This window comes from Panicum hallii, chromosome 3, assembly GCF_002211085.1.
Source record: "Panicum hallii strain FIL2 chromosome 3, PHallii_v3.1, whole genome shotgun sequence".
Taxonomy (NCBI): Eukaryota; Viridiplantae; Streptophyta; class Magnoliopsida; order Poales; family Poaceae; genus Panicum; species Panicum hallii.
Genome location: NC_038044.1, coordinates 972,003 through 988,042, shown reverse-complemented (window position 1 = coordinate 988,042; position 16,040 = coordinate 972,003). Strand labels below are relative to the sequence as shown.

The 16,040-nt window shown below is 48.6% G+C and overlaps 2 protein-coding genes across 2 annotated transcripts; both read left to right on the top strand.

Moving 5' to 3' along the window:
• The first annotated feature begins 2,602 nt into the window (after positions 1-2,602).
• LOC112885993 (probable rhamnogalacturonate lyase B) lies at positions 2,603-6,746 on the top strand. The gene is made up of 12 exons (XM_025951722.1): positions 2,603-2,782; positions 3,037-3,158; positions 3,286-3,345; positions 4,169-4,285; positions 4,408-4,527; positions 4,634-4,775; positions 4,876-5,052; positions 5,159-5,515; positions 5,614-5,909; positions 6,003-6,119; positions 6,219-6,342; positions 6,464-6,746. The coding sequence occupies exons 1-12, from the start codon at positions 2,603-2,605 to the stop codon at positions 6,722-6,724; spliced, it is 2,073 nt and encodes a 690-aa protein (XP_025807507.1). The 3' UTR covers positions 6,725-6,746.
• A 6,185-nt stretch (positions 6,747-12,931) lies between these two features.
• On the top strand, positions 12,932-16,040 carry LOC112884297 (rhamnogalacturonate lyase B-like). The gene is made up of 9 exons (XM_025949676.1): positions 12,932-13,066; positions 13,345-13,532; positions 13,603-13,719; positions 13,832-13,951; positions 14,064-14,382; positions 14,486-14,839; positions 14,946-15,241; positions 15,336-15,455; positions 15,582-16,040. The coding sequence occupies exons 1-9, from the start codon at positions 12,932-12,934 to the stop codon at positions 16,003-16,005; spliced, it is 2,073 nt and encodes a 690-aa protein (XP_025805461.1). The 3' UTR covers positions 16,006-16,040.

Here is a 16,040-nt window from a genome sequence, read left to right as displayed (position 1 = left end):
GTTTGTTATTAGATTAGCTCTATATATATATATATATATATATATATATACTCCCCTCCTTCGTTTTGGCTTCTTTTTCTATACATCTAAGTACGTGTGGATGGACATGTATGCTTGTGTCATTATTTGCCTAGCTAGCTCGTTGATTGCGCTAACATAACGGTACGTACGGTCTTTAATTTGCTGCTAGCTATCAACGCATGCATGCAATCAGGCTAGCTGAACCGAACGAAATCAATTAAGAAAGGACGACGACCCATCCAACTACAGTAATAAGTATGCATGCATGCACAAGAAGATCGATGACCAACGCCAACGACCTGCAACTTGTCGATGATGGTCAGTAGGCCAGGTCCTCAACCTGCCCGAGATAGAGATAAGCTAGCTCGTGATGGTGACCCAACGTTACGTTTTTGTTTAATTTTTAGCTGACAGTTTTAATTTCGTCAGTGTAGTTGCATTGTCATTATTCGATCAACGTGTGTGGAATAATGCATGTCCAAGGGGCGATCGGACGGAGCAGGTAATTAATTAGTGATCGATCGAACTAGGAGCGACGGAGATTTTCGTCTTCGTCGTCGTTACGTCCATCGCTGATGATAGCTTTTCTTTTCTTTTCTGACAACAATGATGATTGATGATGCACGCAGGAAGCAGCGGCACCAGCCAAAAAAACGTCATGGCCGGAGCAGTGCGGGAGGGCTAATGGGCCTCCACGAGCTGTCCCGGTTAGTTTGGGCTCTAGTCGATACAGTCCTTGTTTTCTTTTCTAATTTTGGGCTGACATTGGCATTCCTGGCCAAATAGTGCACCTAGAAGCAAATGAATAGATAGAGTGGTTTGAATATTGTATTTTCACAAAATAATCATGAGGAAGAACAATTTTGGACATGATTGAGCAACTATGTAATTTTAGGTAGACAACATCACAAGAAAGAAAGGGACAATTCAAGTGGCAAATAATCAACCCGGTTAAAACGTAGCTAGGTTACCGGGGGGAATTCAATAAGCAAATAATCATAACGTAACTTCAAATGAAAAAATTCAAATCTGCAAAGTTGTAGATCTCGTCGAGGGCTACAATTTTCATATAAAAGTTATCTTCATTCGAGTTCGTATGAAAAAGATATAATTTTTCTAAGATCAGACCTTATCACGCAGGCGGGCTGGCGTGACAAGACTGTATGTCACGCCGGTGGGAGTGGCGTGACAAGGTTGACACGTGGAATATACGCTGACAGATCTGTGCGCTCCAACGTGGCATATCTTATCACGCCAAAGCATGTGGCGCGACAACCTATTTTAATCACGTCACGGGACCGGTGCGACTAAAAGCGTTAGATCTGCAAATATATGTTCTCACGTAGGTTATTTTTAAAATAAAATTTTAAAACACGTTAAAAATAAAAAAAAATCCATGTTAGTTGCATGCCTATGATATGGAGGAGAGCATACATACTAGCCACTAGCACATTGGTGGAGCAACACATCATCATCTGATGACAAGATATGTATGGCAAAAGAAAGGTAGAGTGCCCGGCGGCACTATCACGCACCCATATATAAAAGCTAAATTCGGTAGAGACAACGTTTGAACTAGTAAGTAAGTCAATACCGTCATTGACATGCCACGGTCTCCCCTTGTGCATGTCATCAAGCAACAAGAAGGAATGTGGATTTCTCATGGAATCTTGCACACACCAAAGTTTTAAACTATCACTAGTTGCTTTGACCACTATTTTTTTCAAATTATTTTTGGTTATTTATTTGGGTACCTATATGGTTAATTCAAATAAAAATTTTGATTTTTTTTCATATTTTTATGTCTCCATCCGATTGAGTCAATTATAAAGCTATGAAATTAAAAACAGAACTGGAGGGAAAGGTTCAGACTGCACCCTCGCTTTGATTTAAGAAGATGGAGACTCGAAAAAGCTACGAAATTTTCAACGATCTGTGTAGTCCGGATCAGATATTGGCCAGAGCACTCATCGATGGAATAGTCCGGCGGCGGCTCAACTTGTTTCAACGGCGAGGTCGTAACCGATCGAGTCCTCTATATATGTGCACCGCCGCCGCGGGGTTTATAAAACGCCGAAAGGTGTGTGGCTGTGTGCCAGGCGTGTGGCATCGATCTTTGGAGGAGTACGTTGTGGGCGTGCAATGCAAGTTGAGCCGCCGCGCGCGGGGCGCCTAACGAACCCGCCTCCGCCGCCGTACCTGCTGCTTCTTTCGTCACCGGCCGCCGTACCTGCTCTGCTCTGTCATCGTGCTCCTCAACTCCTCTCTCGCTCATTGGCTCATATATATATAGTCAGCTCAGGCAGGCGGCTCCGGTCCATCAACTCCTTGGAACAAGCTAGTAGCTTGCTAGGGGACCTGCTGCTGGCTGGCTATACTAGCTAGGGGGTGTTCCCGCCGTGCCCATCGTCTTGGTCCAAGTCTCGTCTGTTCAGGGCGCACTAAGCTAGCAGCAGCTAGTGCAAGCGTCTGCGTGCCGGCAGGGCCGCCGCCCTGCTGGCTGCTGCATGTACAAATACAAATCTAGAGATCAATCCTTCAATCCACGACGGATCGGGCGAGCGAGCGACGTCGAGGCCCCATGGCCGCTTCCGCGGCAGGTGCGACAAGGTCATTACTGGTGGTGGTCACCCTGCTTATCGCCGTCGCCGGAGCGCCCTCGTCGTCGTCGTCCCTGCTGCGCATCGCCGCCGCCGCTGCCACGCCGTTGAACGCCGCCGCAGCCCATGGCGGCGTTACGTTGCGCGTCGACCGCCGCCAGGTGCGTCCTAGGCCTGCAGGGCAGCGAATCACCGTATATATTTACTGTCCATATATACATATACACTGGGGTTTCTTTTTAATTAGTACTATTCCCATTTATTTGTGCAAGGGTTAGTAGTAATTAAGTAATTATTAATTACTGTCCATATATGACTTGTTTCACCTTATGAATTACCTCATCATCACTGGGCTAGTGTTTCTCGCATGTTTTCTTCTTCTTCCTCTCGATCACCATTGTTTGTGCACGTGCAGGTGCTTGTGGACAACGGCGTGGTGCAGGTGACGCTGTCCAAGCCCCAGGGCCACATCACCGGCGTCCGCTACAACGGCGAGCGCAACCTCCTGCACTACGCCGGCGAGGAGAACTCGGGAGGGTAAATTCCTATTGTATTGAAGTGTATGATTCATCTGTTGCATTCGAAAATGGCGGCAAAAAGCATGGGTTGACATGTCTAGCTCTGTAAATTAAACTAATAAAGAAATTATATATGTATGATGCAGGTACTGGGATGTGGTGTGGAACTATCCGGGCTCCGATCACCCAAGAGGGATGATCGACATGTGAGTACTGCTCGCTCGATCATCATCAACCCCCCACAATATAATCCTTTTCTTTACTAGCCCACCTCCTTGGTGTGTGTGTGTGTGTGTTCATCACCGGCATTAATTGTCTGAACAATTCAAGAGGATGTTGCATGATGCATGCTCTCTGAGTTAGCTTCGTTTGCAACAAAAAATAACAATAATACTGTTACTTAATCGGCGCCATTAGTTGTTGTATTGCTAGTTGCTACATTTACCATTGCAGCAAGAACATGAGTGTTAGTTGCATGTTGGAGGTCACCATTACATCTCACGACACATATCACAATCTTTTTCTGTCATTTGAAAGCTCTTTACCGGACACACCATACCTGCTCCTAGCTAGCAACAGCTTGGGTTTATGGAAACGCCGTCAGACATATATAGAAGATGATGAGGCGGCGATATCCTCGATCTAGCTAGGCATTGTGTGACGCTGCATTTCCTGACAGCAGCAAATCAGCAAGGTACCTATGAATGTGCACCGAAAGGATGAGGACTTGGCTGATTTGCTGTAAAGCGTCGCTCCATCTTAACTAGCCTGACTGAAAATCAACGATAGCTCGTCTTAAACGCCGTCAGGGATCATTGCCCAGCTGCAAGCAGAGGACCAATCAGGAAGCAATGATTTTCGAAAGTACTAATCTCCAAGGCAAAGGGCGCCTTGCGATGTATTCGAACTCACGGTCCTAGTACAGCTGACGAAAGTATTTGTGCATGTGCAGCAACTGTTTGGGCCCTTCATTTTCGATGCAACTAACTGTGCTTTTTCCGTTAGCAACTAACTGCATTTGATGTACAGGTTAGAGAGTACTGAGTTCAAGATCGTGTCCTCAAGCCAAGAGCAAGTGGAGCTTTCTTTCAGGAGTACATATAATCCATCACGTCAAGATAATGTTCGCCTCAACGTTGACAAGAGGTGACACATTCGTTATTCAGATTACACGAGCAACAGACTTGACTATTTTAATCTTTTTCCATCCTCTGAAATAGTACCAAAACTATCACTGAAATCTGCTCCAAAAAAAAATGTTTCTTCAGACTTGTGATGCTGAAAGGCAGCTCCGGGTTCTATTGCTACGCCATCTTTGAGCACACCGGCAACTGGCCCGCCATGAACATCTCAGAGGCTCGGCTCGCTTTCAAACTTAACACGGACAAGTGAGTACCCGTTTTTTCTTCAGACATTGATGATCAGGAATTTATTTGAACTTGCCACAGAATTCTCTTGACCAAGCTGATTTCTTGCCAACAAAAATCTTGTTAGGTTCAACTACATGGCGATTTCAGACAACATACAGAGATACATGCCCAGCGCGGCAGACAGAGACGAACCTCATGGTACTCCACTGGCCTACAAGGAGGCAGTCCTGCTCACTAACCCCAAGGAGCCACAGTTCAAGGGAGAGGTAATAAATTAACCAAGCATACATGACATACTACTAGAACAAGTAAAAATTTCACACAAAGACAGAGCCATGATCCTGCAAATCTCTGAATTTTGTTCAGGTGGATGACAAGTATGAGTACTCACTGGACAACAAGGACAATGTCGTCCACGGATGGATCAGTAGCTGCCACCCCAACCCCATGGGCTTCTGGGTGATCACTCCAAGCAACGAGTTCAAGAGCGGCAGCCCCATGAAGCGGGAGCTCACCTCCCACGTCGGACCCACCTCCCTCACCGTAAGAAAAACTTCCGCCATTCCCTTGAACCCCCAATCCAGTTTGAAATTTTCAATCAAGATAGATTCAGCGTGAGAACTTTGTAATCTCTGCGCTGGTATATCAGATGTTCCTGGGAACGCATTACATTGGGGACGACATCGTCCTCAGCATCGGCGACGGCGAGTACTGGAAGAAGGTGTTGGGGCCAGTCTTCATCTACCTCAACTCCAGCCCGAAGCGAGGCGACCTCCGTGCCCTCTGGGACGACGCCAAAGCGCAAGCGCAAAACGAAGTCAGCAAGTGGCCGTACAGCTTCCCCAAATCACCGGACTTCCCCAAGGCCGGGGAGAGAGGCTCGGTCACCGGCAGGCTATTGGTCAGAGACAGGTTCATGAGCAACGACGACATGCCAACCGGGAGATTGGCGTACGTCGGGCTCGCCGCGCCCGGGCAGCCCGGCTCCTGGGCGACGGAGTGCAAGGTACGTATGGTTGTCTGCTCTGTAACTGCAAGCAGCAAGATGATGGAACTGGTTCTGAATCCTGATTCTCTGATGCTGTGATGTGTGCTATTGCGCAGGGCTACCAGTTCTGGACGACGGCCGATTCCTGCGGCAGCTTCACCATCGGCAATGTCCGGGCGGGAGTGTACGATCTCTACGCATGGGTCCCGGGGGTTCTTGGAGACTACATGTACACTTCTCATGTCACCGTGACGCCAGGTTGCCCCATCAACCTCGGCGATCTCGTGTTCTTGCCCCCGAGGTCAGGCCCGACGCTGTGGGAGATCGGAGTCCCGGACCGGACCGCGGCGGAGTTCTTCGTCCCCGACGTCGACCCCAGATACGCCAACCGGCTGTTTCTGCACAAGGACAAGTAAGCTCTTGATCTTGATCGGTTACGGTTACGGAAGCATATAGCATGAGGCTTTGATCAGCAGGTCTGATCTGAGTATATCTGTTTGCACAGATACAGGCAGTACGGTCTGTGGGAAAGGTACGCCGAGCTGTACCCTGACTGCGATCCTGTCTTCACGGTCGGCCAGAGCAATCACTCCAAGGACTGGTTCTTTGCGCACGTCACGAGGTACTGATGCTGCAGAGCTCTGTCTGTTCCGTCTGTGCTGCTCGCCTCTCCGTTTCTGCATGCTTCAGAGTACTAGCTGCATCTTCTTCGGTTTTGCAGGAAGGTAGGCGATGGCTACGTGCCAACGACGCGTGAGATCCGGTTCAGCCTGGACCGCGTCGTGGCAGACGGCACCTACACGCTGCGCATCGCCCTTGCAGCTGCTCAGATGTCCAGACTGCAGGTACAAATCCTTGCAGCAGACTGAAGAATCGTGCACATAATGTAATACAGTTCTGAACTTCTGATCCGTGATGGTGAACGTACTGAACTCGGATGTGTTTGCGTTCTGGTTCTGAATTAAGGTGCACGTGAACGGCGCGAGGAGCGGCGGGGTGTTCACGACGCCGGAGTTCGGCGGCGGCAACGCGATCGCGCGGCACGGCATCCACGGCGTGCAGTGGAGCTTCGAGTTCCCGATCAGGGGGTACCTGCTGCAGGAAGGCGAGAACAGCATCAGCATCACGCAGACGAGGGCATTCGGCGAGTTCTTGGGGGTCATGTACGACTACGTCCGGCTGGAAGGGCCTCCCGGATCCTGGCGAGACCCCACGCGGCGGGCGTGATCAGATCAACATCGTCGAATTGGCTAGGAATTATTTGCTTATTTTGTATAGCAGTTGTAGGAGTAAACTGAAGTTTGTACTCACAGGATGGATTTTCTGAATCTTACTACTAATTAATTGGAGGCTCCTACTAATTAATTGAAGGCTCTTTTTTAAAGCCTCCACGTGAAGCCACCTAAGATTCTAAGTGGACAATCTAAAAAATAAAGAAACCCTAAAGATTCTCATAAAAATCAGAAATATCCGGCCATCATTCCGACAACTCTAACCATAATAACCATAATAGTTATTGGATTTGTTATCTTTCCTAATAAATTACTCACCTCTATCATTATCATTATGAAAATAGACTAAAGTAATTCCCTAAACATGTATCTAAATTACCCACTTCTACCATTATAAAAAAATCTAAAGCAACCCCCAATGTTCACGTAAATTACCCACCTATACCATTATAAAAATAATATAAATAAACCCCCTAAATTTGCATATAAATTATCCAATTATATCATTATTAAAAGTTAAAGTAACCCCAAAACTAAATCTAAATTATATAATTATAATAAAACTAGCACAGTACCCATGCGTTGCTAAGGGTAATATAAATTGGGCTCCGATTGCGATGCAATCGGCTCTCCCGTGCAATCGTGCAAGCAGCAGATCGGCGCCTCCCGTTTTGCATCGAACGATAGCTGTGTTTTGGCACTTAAACCCCTCCGCCAGGCGAAGCAACGTTTCAAAGAAGTCCCTGCCCCTCGTCTTCTCCAGTGTATTGGCGGCAAACCAAAACATCAGAAGCAGATTGTCGCCGCCACCATCGGACTTCGCCGGCGTCGGCCGCCGTCCCTGACTCCCTAGCCCTCCCTCGTGCCCTAAACGAAGTCCTCGCTACCGCTCCTCTTCCCCCACGCGAACGGAAGCGCGCCACTTCTCACCTCACTCCGCGCGCTCGCACAGCCCCGAACGCGGCGGCGCAACCACGGAACCCTAACCTACATGAGACCATCAACTTTTTACTCAATCAATCCATGTACAGACTGTGTTGTGACCGCGTGAGGTATTGATTGTCCGGGTTCGGATTGGAATTCTGATTGATTTGTCCATATTCGGATTAGGATTTTGAATGATTTGTCCGGGTTTGTAACACTCTAAGGTAATTTCCTTAAATTTTAATGAATTTATTTTGGCTCAAATGAAATTTCCGGGTTTTTCTTTAATTTTTGTGGCATTTAAAGCAATTTATAACACAAGAAAATAAAATTTATCATAGGATTAAATTGTTTGTGCATTCATGCTGCAGCATTGTTTTCTTTGTGTTGAATTTATAGGGTTTGAATTCAAACTTATTTGAATTCAAATAGATTGTTTGAATAGTTTAGGAGTGGGAAAAGAAAAGAAAAAGAAGAGGAAAGGAAAACAGCCCAACCCTCTTGGGCCGGCTCTCTCCCCGCGGCCCAGCTCCCCTCCCCCTCTCTCTTCTTCCCCTCGGGCTTTTCCCCCTCCCTCCTTTCCTCTCCCCGCGTGGGCCAAGCCGGCCCACTTTCCTTCCCACGCCCGAGCTCAGCGCACCCTCAGCCCAGCTCCCTCAGCGCCGGCCCTTCCCTCTCTGTCTGACTACCCGGGCCCGCGCGTCAGCGCCTTCCTCTTCTCTCTTCCCCTTTCTTCCCCGGCGCAACGGTCCCCGATATCCCCGGCGAGCTCCTTCCCCTGGGCCCGCACGTCGAGGCCTCGATCCCCGCCCTTAAGTGGCCCCGCAGACCCTCCCCGCACCCCCCTGCCTTACCCCGCCGCCACCCAAAACCCTAGCGCCGCCGTTCCCTCACTCCGCCGCGCCAACCCCTCGGCCTCACCGTGGTCCGGGCGCTCCGCCGTGCCTCAGACCGCCACGACCTCCGTGCCCGTTTTCCCTCGCCATCCCGAAGCTCCCCGAGCCTAGAAATTGGACCCGACGCCTTCGTATCGACGGGAATTCATCACGAAGCCGCCGCCGGTGAGCCGCTCCGCTGTTCCAGTTCGTCGCCGCCGGCGTTCGTGGGTCCCCCTTAACCCCTTGAGCACCTCCACAGGAGTCCCCGGAGCCGATCTACGCAAGCCAAGAACCCCGGCCATCTCGGCGTCACCTTCCTCCGCAAGAGCCCGACCTCTCCTCCGCCGGTCGTCGTCGTCCTCCTCCTTCCGCTGTAGCTCCGGCCTCCACAGCCCCTCGGTGAGTTTCGCCTCCTTCCCCTGGTCCTTTTGCACCAGAAGTTGTAGCCTTAAGCTACCCGTAGAGCCCGGAACGCGCGCACGCCGGCGTGTCCGCCACCCCAAGCCGCCTCTCGTCGCTGAGAGCCCTGGCCGTGCCCTAATTCACCACCACAAGTGCCCAGTTGGATTCGTCGTGCCAAGCCCTAGCTCCCAGGCCTGACCCCGTCCAAATCCGAGCCCGGACGGCCAAGATAGGCCAAGTCCGGCGTGTTTCCCCTGAGCGCCGCCGCGGGAGACCCATCGCCGGCGAGCAATCGCCGCCGGCCGAGCCCCAATCCCCACGGGCCGTCGGATCGATAGCCAGTGTTCCAGATTAGATCGGGGCCTCATTGAATCGTGACCTTTGGATCCAGATCTAGCGGATCAAAACCAACGATACCGGTTCGGGGTGAGATGGAGTCAGAGCCGTCCGATTTAGATCGGGTGGCCGTGGTGAGCGCGTACCGCTTCGCGATGAGGATTAGATCTGGGTCGTTAGTCTTTGATCCGAGCGTCCAGAATAGAAGATACCGGTTCGGCCTGCCCTTTTTGCTAAAGAGACCTCGGGTTTTCGGGAAATCAACCCGCAGTCCTAGTTAGTTGAGAAATAATTCCAGAATGACCCAGAATCTTGCACGGACCCCCCTGAGCTTCCTGGAATTAGTGCCCGCAGTCCAAGCCTCGGGTTTTCACATGCTAGCCCTGTATCTACCCTTTAATTACATTTAGGTTCCTGGTTTTTGTCCAGAACCCCCCTGTGGCTCAGTTTTTCTCGCAAATAGGTCCCTGGATCTTGTTTCAAGCGTAGATTTTGCGTCTTAGCTCCGTTTTAGGTGTTCTTTATGTCCACGCGATCGTTGTAACGCGTAGAATAGCTTTAGAATAGTTTTGTATGCTGTTTCTATGTAATGTTGTACTGTTTCTTATAGTTTGCTATTGTTTGTGCATGTGTGTATGTCGGGACCATGCTTGATGATCGTGAGTAGACGCGGAGCCTTTGGACCAGAACCAGGAGCCACCATCTTCTGAAGATTTTGAGCAGCAGCAGGAGAACTTTGAGGAAGGCAAGTATAACATGAACCTCCTATCATCTTTAAGTACAATGTCATACTGCATTTTAATTCTGTATGCCTATAAGGACTTTCCTAGCCACTTTATATCCTATATATATATCCTTTGGGTTGCATTTTGGTTAGTTGTGCTAGGTTGCTGCGCTATAACACACTTGGTCCTTTTAAATTAAATTTGATTAATGGTATATGCAACTTGATTCTGAGAGTGGCCCTCTGTGCTGTGTGCTTGAGTGGCTCACGTCTCCTTAAAAGATGTTTTTGATAGAAACATGGTTTAGGAGGCCAACACGGTGCTTAGTGCTTGGTTGGCCACTCTCCATAAGGACCGGTTCATAGAGCGACAACCTGGGACAACCGCGCAACCACAAGACTGGAATGGGACGGTCTTGACTTACTAATTAGGTCGTGTTGGTTCGGGAGTAACTTACCTGCGTGGGCAAGAGGGGTGGTAGGCTTCAATGGTCCCTGCTCCTCCGGCTTGGTCTGTGCTGTGTGTCTTGTACCCTTGGAGGTGGGCCCCATCGTCGCTGATCCAGAATCCTTAGCGGTTACACCTTACCAACGTGATCCTTTGTTACGGTCTCGTAGTGTGCTTGCTAGCCATCTCACCTAAGGAAGTGTGATGAATAACTAGCGTAGCTCACGACTTGTGGGTAAAGTTGTGCAACCTCTCGAGAGTGTAAAACTGATATATCAGCTCTGCTCACAGTCATGAGCGGGCCAGATCCTCCTTTTGATTAGTGGGGTTATCAACCTTTGATTAGGGAGATTCCCCGGGTGGTTTCGGTTTGAATGGTTCTTAGTAGTTCCTAATTAATACTGATTAATTTATTATGCAATTGGGTTTATGGTAATTCACCTACTTATAGTAATTAGCTTTAATAAAATATGCCAATATTAAAAGCTAATGCAGTTGAGTCAGCTAACCCTAGAGCCTCATACTCGTGTAATACTTGTTGAGTACGAGTTTGTACTCACACTTGCCTCTTCCTCTTTTCTGTTCTCGTTGGGACATCTTCGACTGCTGTTCAGTACCAGGCGACGTGGAGGACTACATCAGCGGACTCGACGATTTCTAGGCGTTGTCTCCCAGTTGACGTCCCTGTGGCGCCCTGCTCTTCATGTATTTATTTACGCTTCCGCATTGCCTGAACTGATCCTTGATTCAGTTGTAATAAAGATATTCATTTTATAGTTTATATGCTTTTTATTCGTGACATGTGTTGTGATATCTTGATAATCTGTTGTATATATGCGTGACTTGATCCTGACGCATATATGATTGCTCGATTTATGTTCTTATAAATCAGGTGTGACAGGGTTCCAATTAGGATTCCGATTGACGGACCAAGTAATCATTGCTTACTTTAGAAATAGTAGAGAAGATATATTAAAGTGCACCAACATAATATTCTAAATTATTATTTCTATCATTATTAATATACTATTTATGTTATTGTTTATATAAAAATACTGCCCATGATATGTGTTACCATGTATTCATGCATAATGGAAGGGATAAGAATACCAATTCACGAACAAATGGTTCAATTAAATATATATCAAACACACATGGAGGTGTGATGTAAAATAAAATATATTGCAACTAGATAATGATAAATATATATATTAGAGTATATGAGAATATGTAATAGATGAAAGAGGGCGTGAGATAGATAATTATAATTATTAGCTATAAACCTTATTCTTATATTAATTCTAATTAGTTCATGCGGGAGCACAAGTTGATAGGCTAGTGTATAACACTAATAGGGAAGCTCAAATACTAGAGTGAAATGGGCTACAATTTTTGGAATTTTTTTTCTCATGTCATTTTGTATTGGTTTCTACCACTTGGTCTCAGTGACCATTACATACATGTCCATTAGTCCTTGTGTATGTGTTGGCTTGTGCCACCTGGCCTCGCGATTATAACGTGTCCGAATGTCCACATGTCCATTAGTCCTTGCTGATCTGCACGTACGCATCTATCCTTGTATGAAAAAAGTTTTCCCAGACACATATACCTTTTATTTTATTTTTGTGGGGTGGGGGAGGGGCAAAACTTCACCAAATTCTTCTGAATTTTTTTTCAATGACCTCCTCATAGAACATTTTTAGAAAAAAAATCTTCAGAAAAGGTTTTTGAAAATCATGATTTTTTTTTCACGAACGTTTGAGGGGGAAAAACAGTTCTTTTACTTAAAACATCTACATGTGGTCTATGCATGGCACTAGTTATTAATTTTCTAGTATGATGACATCACATCATACTACAGTACTCTTTGATGATGGTTATATGCATGAGTCCTCTCCATTGATATGCATAGTTTAGATGCATGAAAGATCATGCACGAAAAAGTGATCATGTGTATAATGGTCGGTATATAAGCCATATATATGGCCAAATCCCAATCCAATGCAAGATCATGTGTCATTCTTGAAAAAGCTATTAATTAAGATGTACTACCAATTATAACTAAAAATCTACCAAAAAGTAGACACTGACAACTATGTAAACTAAGAATGGATACCCTAAAAATTCATGCTATGATTTTGGTATCTTTTCAAGATTGGCAAAAGTAAGAAACCTTTGCCGGAAGCTGCTGACTTACGACGACTTGCAAGTTGCAACTGATAAATAGTTGCTGCCGGATCGGATGTTGGAGCATCAATCGGTCGAGTCCGGCAGCAGGCAGACGCAACTCGATCTACCAAAGGTGTGACGGGTGTTCAGTCGTCTCTATATGCCCATGCTGCATACCTCAACGACTGACTTCAGGCCAACAACAAGAACAAGTTGAACCGCCGCCGGCCGATCGATCGATCCATCAGCTCGTGTACCTGCATATATATAAAATAGGCAAGAGCCTCAAGCTTGTAGCTACTGCTTTGCTGGGCATCGGCCATGACTGCCGCGCCTGCTGTTGCGATCATCCTGCTCGTCGCCGTTGGAGCATCCCTACTACTGCAGCTCGCCGCCGCAGCCCCGACGCCGGGCCACGCAGCCCAAGGTGTTACGTTAAGCGTCCACCAAGGCCAGGTGCGTAATAATATCATCTTTAAATTGTTTCCAGTACGTATCTGTTGATGTAATTTTTATGAACTAACCACCGACTACTATAATTATGTCGGTCAAAAGTTGCAAAGTTTGACCTACCCAAATCTAAGGTTTAGGGACATGATCAAGTTGTTGTCGTGCTCTGGTAGTGCTGGCAGATTCCTAGCTAGCATCTCGTGCTCTGATAGCCGCAGGTTCGATCCTGCACGCTGAACGTCGTAGTAAGCACATGACGATATGTGATGATGTGTTAGTTGCAGGTAGTTGTGGACAACGGCGTGGCGCAGGTGACGCTGTCCAAACCCCAGGGACACATCACCGGCGTCCGCTACAACGGCGAGCAAAATCTGCTCGACTACGGCACCCGCAACGACAACTCGGGAGGGTACTGGGACGTGGTCTGGAACTATCCCGGATCAGCTGCTCATCCAACTGGAATGATCGATATGTAGTAACCAAGAGCCTATAGCCTGAAGAAACTAACAAATTACACTAGCTGAATTATATTTGTACTGCAGGTTGGATGGAACAGAGTTCAGGGTGGTATCCTCAACCGACCAACAGGTGGAGCTCTCTTTCAGGAGTGCGTATGATCCATCAAGCCCAAACAGCGTTCGGCTAAACATCGACAAGAGGTGCGCAGCAGCTAGCGAGATCGAGCTAGTACTAACCTTTTTTTTTGCCCCTCCAGTAGTAGAAATAGCCACTGACGAATTTTGTGAAAAATTAAAACTGCTGCTGCTTCAGGCTTGTGATGCTGAAAGGCAGCTCTGGTTTCTACTGCTACGCCATCCTCGAGCACGCCAGCGGCTGGCCTGCTCTCAGCATCGCCGAGGCCCGGCTAGCCTTCAAGCTCAACACGGCAAAGTACATGATTCATCAACATCTACTCGATTATCGAGCTGACATTGTTAGGGAATTTTCTTCATCACTAAACTGATGACCAAGCTGATCGATCGAGTTTTTAACTTGTGGTTAGGTTCAACTACATGGCGATTTCTGACGACATACAGAGGCACATGCCCAGCGCCGCAGACAGAGATGCGCCTCGAGCTGCCCCACTGGCCTACAAGGAGGCCGTCCTGCTGGTCCACCCCATCGAGCCACAGTTCAAGGGAGAGGTGGATGACAAGTACGAGTACTCGCTGGACAACAAGGACAACGTTGTCCACGGGTGGATCAGCAGCAGCCACCCCAACCCCATGGGCTTCTGGGTCATCACCCCCAGCAACGAGTTCAAGAGCGGCGGCCCCATGAAGAGGGAGCTCACCTCCCACGTCGGACCCACCTCCCTCACCGTAAGAAAAACTTCTGCCATTCCCACTCGAAATTAATCAGAAGATATCAGCATGAACGATGATGAACCCAGACTAAAACTTTGTGATGAATTCCATCTGCCAGATGTTCCTTGGGACGCATTACATTGGGAACGACATAGTGCTCAACCTCGGCGACGGCGAGTACTGGAAGAAAGTGCTCGGTCCCGTCTTCATCTACCTCAACTCCAACCCCAAGAACGGCAACCTCCGGGCTCTCTGGGACGACGCCAAAGCGCAGGCGCAAGCCGAAGCCGGCAAATGGCCGTACAGCTTCCCTGGGTCACCGGACTTCGCCAAGGCCGGGGACAGAGGGTCGGTCGCCGGCAGGCTCTTGGTCAGAGACAGGTACGTGAGCAAGGCCGACATGCCTGCTGGAACGGCGTTCGTCGGGCTCGCCGCGCCCGGGCAGCCTGGCTCATGGGCGACAGAGTGCAAGGTACTGCAAGTTGGTAGAGATGATTGTGATGAACTTCTGAGTTCTGACACACACTGTCAGCAGACATCCTGATGTTCCCATGACGATGTATTATTACTATGCTCAGGGCTATCAGTTCTGGACAAGGGCCACAACCTCCGGCAGGTTCACCGTCGGCAATGTCCGGGCAGGGGTGTACAACCTCTACGCGTGGGTGCCCGGGTTCCTTGGAGACTTCATGCGCGCTTCTCCTGTCACTGTAACTTCAGGTGGTGACATTGACCTTGGCGATCTTGTGTTCGAGCCCCCGAGATCAGGCCCGACGCTGTGGGAGATCGGCGTTCCGGACCGGACTGCGGCGGAGTTCTTCGTCCCTGACGCCGACCCCAAATACGCCAACAAGCTATATCTGAACATGGACAAGTTATTAGCCCTTGATCATCATTTCATATTGATTCATGTGGATTCGATTGGTTCAGCTCCCATCTGATTGGCCTGGTTTGGTTGGATTGGACAGGTACAGGCAGTACGGTCTCTGGGAGAGGTACGCCGAGCTGTACCCTGGGGGAAAGGATCTTGTTTTCACAGTTGGTCAGAGCAACCACTCCAAGGACTGGTTCTTTGCGCATGTCACAAGGTAACTCTATATTATTCTGTACTTCATCATCTCTGCTTAATCATGTACTACTGATTAACAGATCGTCTAAAGCCTAAAGGAAGTGTACAAATTAAATAAACAGACATCTTTGAAAAAAAATTGCAGGCAGGTTGGCAACGGCAGTATACCAACGACGCGGCAGATACGGTTCGAGCTGGACCATGTCGTTGCAGACGGCACCTACACTCTACGCATCGCCCTTGCAGCCGCTCACATGTCCAGATTGCGGGTACAAGTGAACGGGGGCGGCGCGAGGCGAGGCCGAGGCGGCGTGTTCACGACGGCGGAGATCGGCGACGGCAACGCGATCGCGCGGCACGGCATCCACGGCGTGCAGCGGAGCTTCGAGTTCCCGATCAGGGGGCGCCTGCTGCAGGAAGGCGAGAACAGCATCAGCATCACGCAGACGAGAGCTCTAGAGGGCCTGTTCTTGGGAGTCATGTACGACTACATCAGACTGGAAGGGCCTGCCGATCCCCCACGGCCACGCCAGGTGCATGATGGTCGTCAGTTTGCCGGAATTCGGTAGGTTATTGGCTACACTCGAGAAACAACATATAGCCG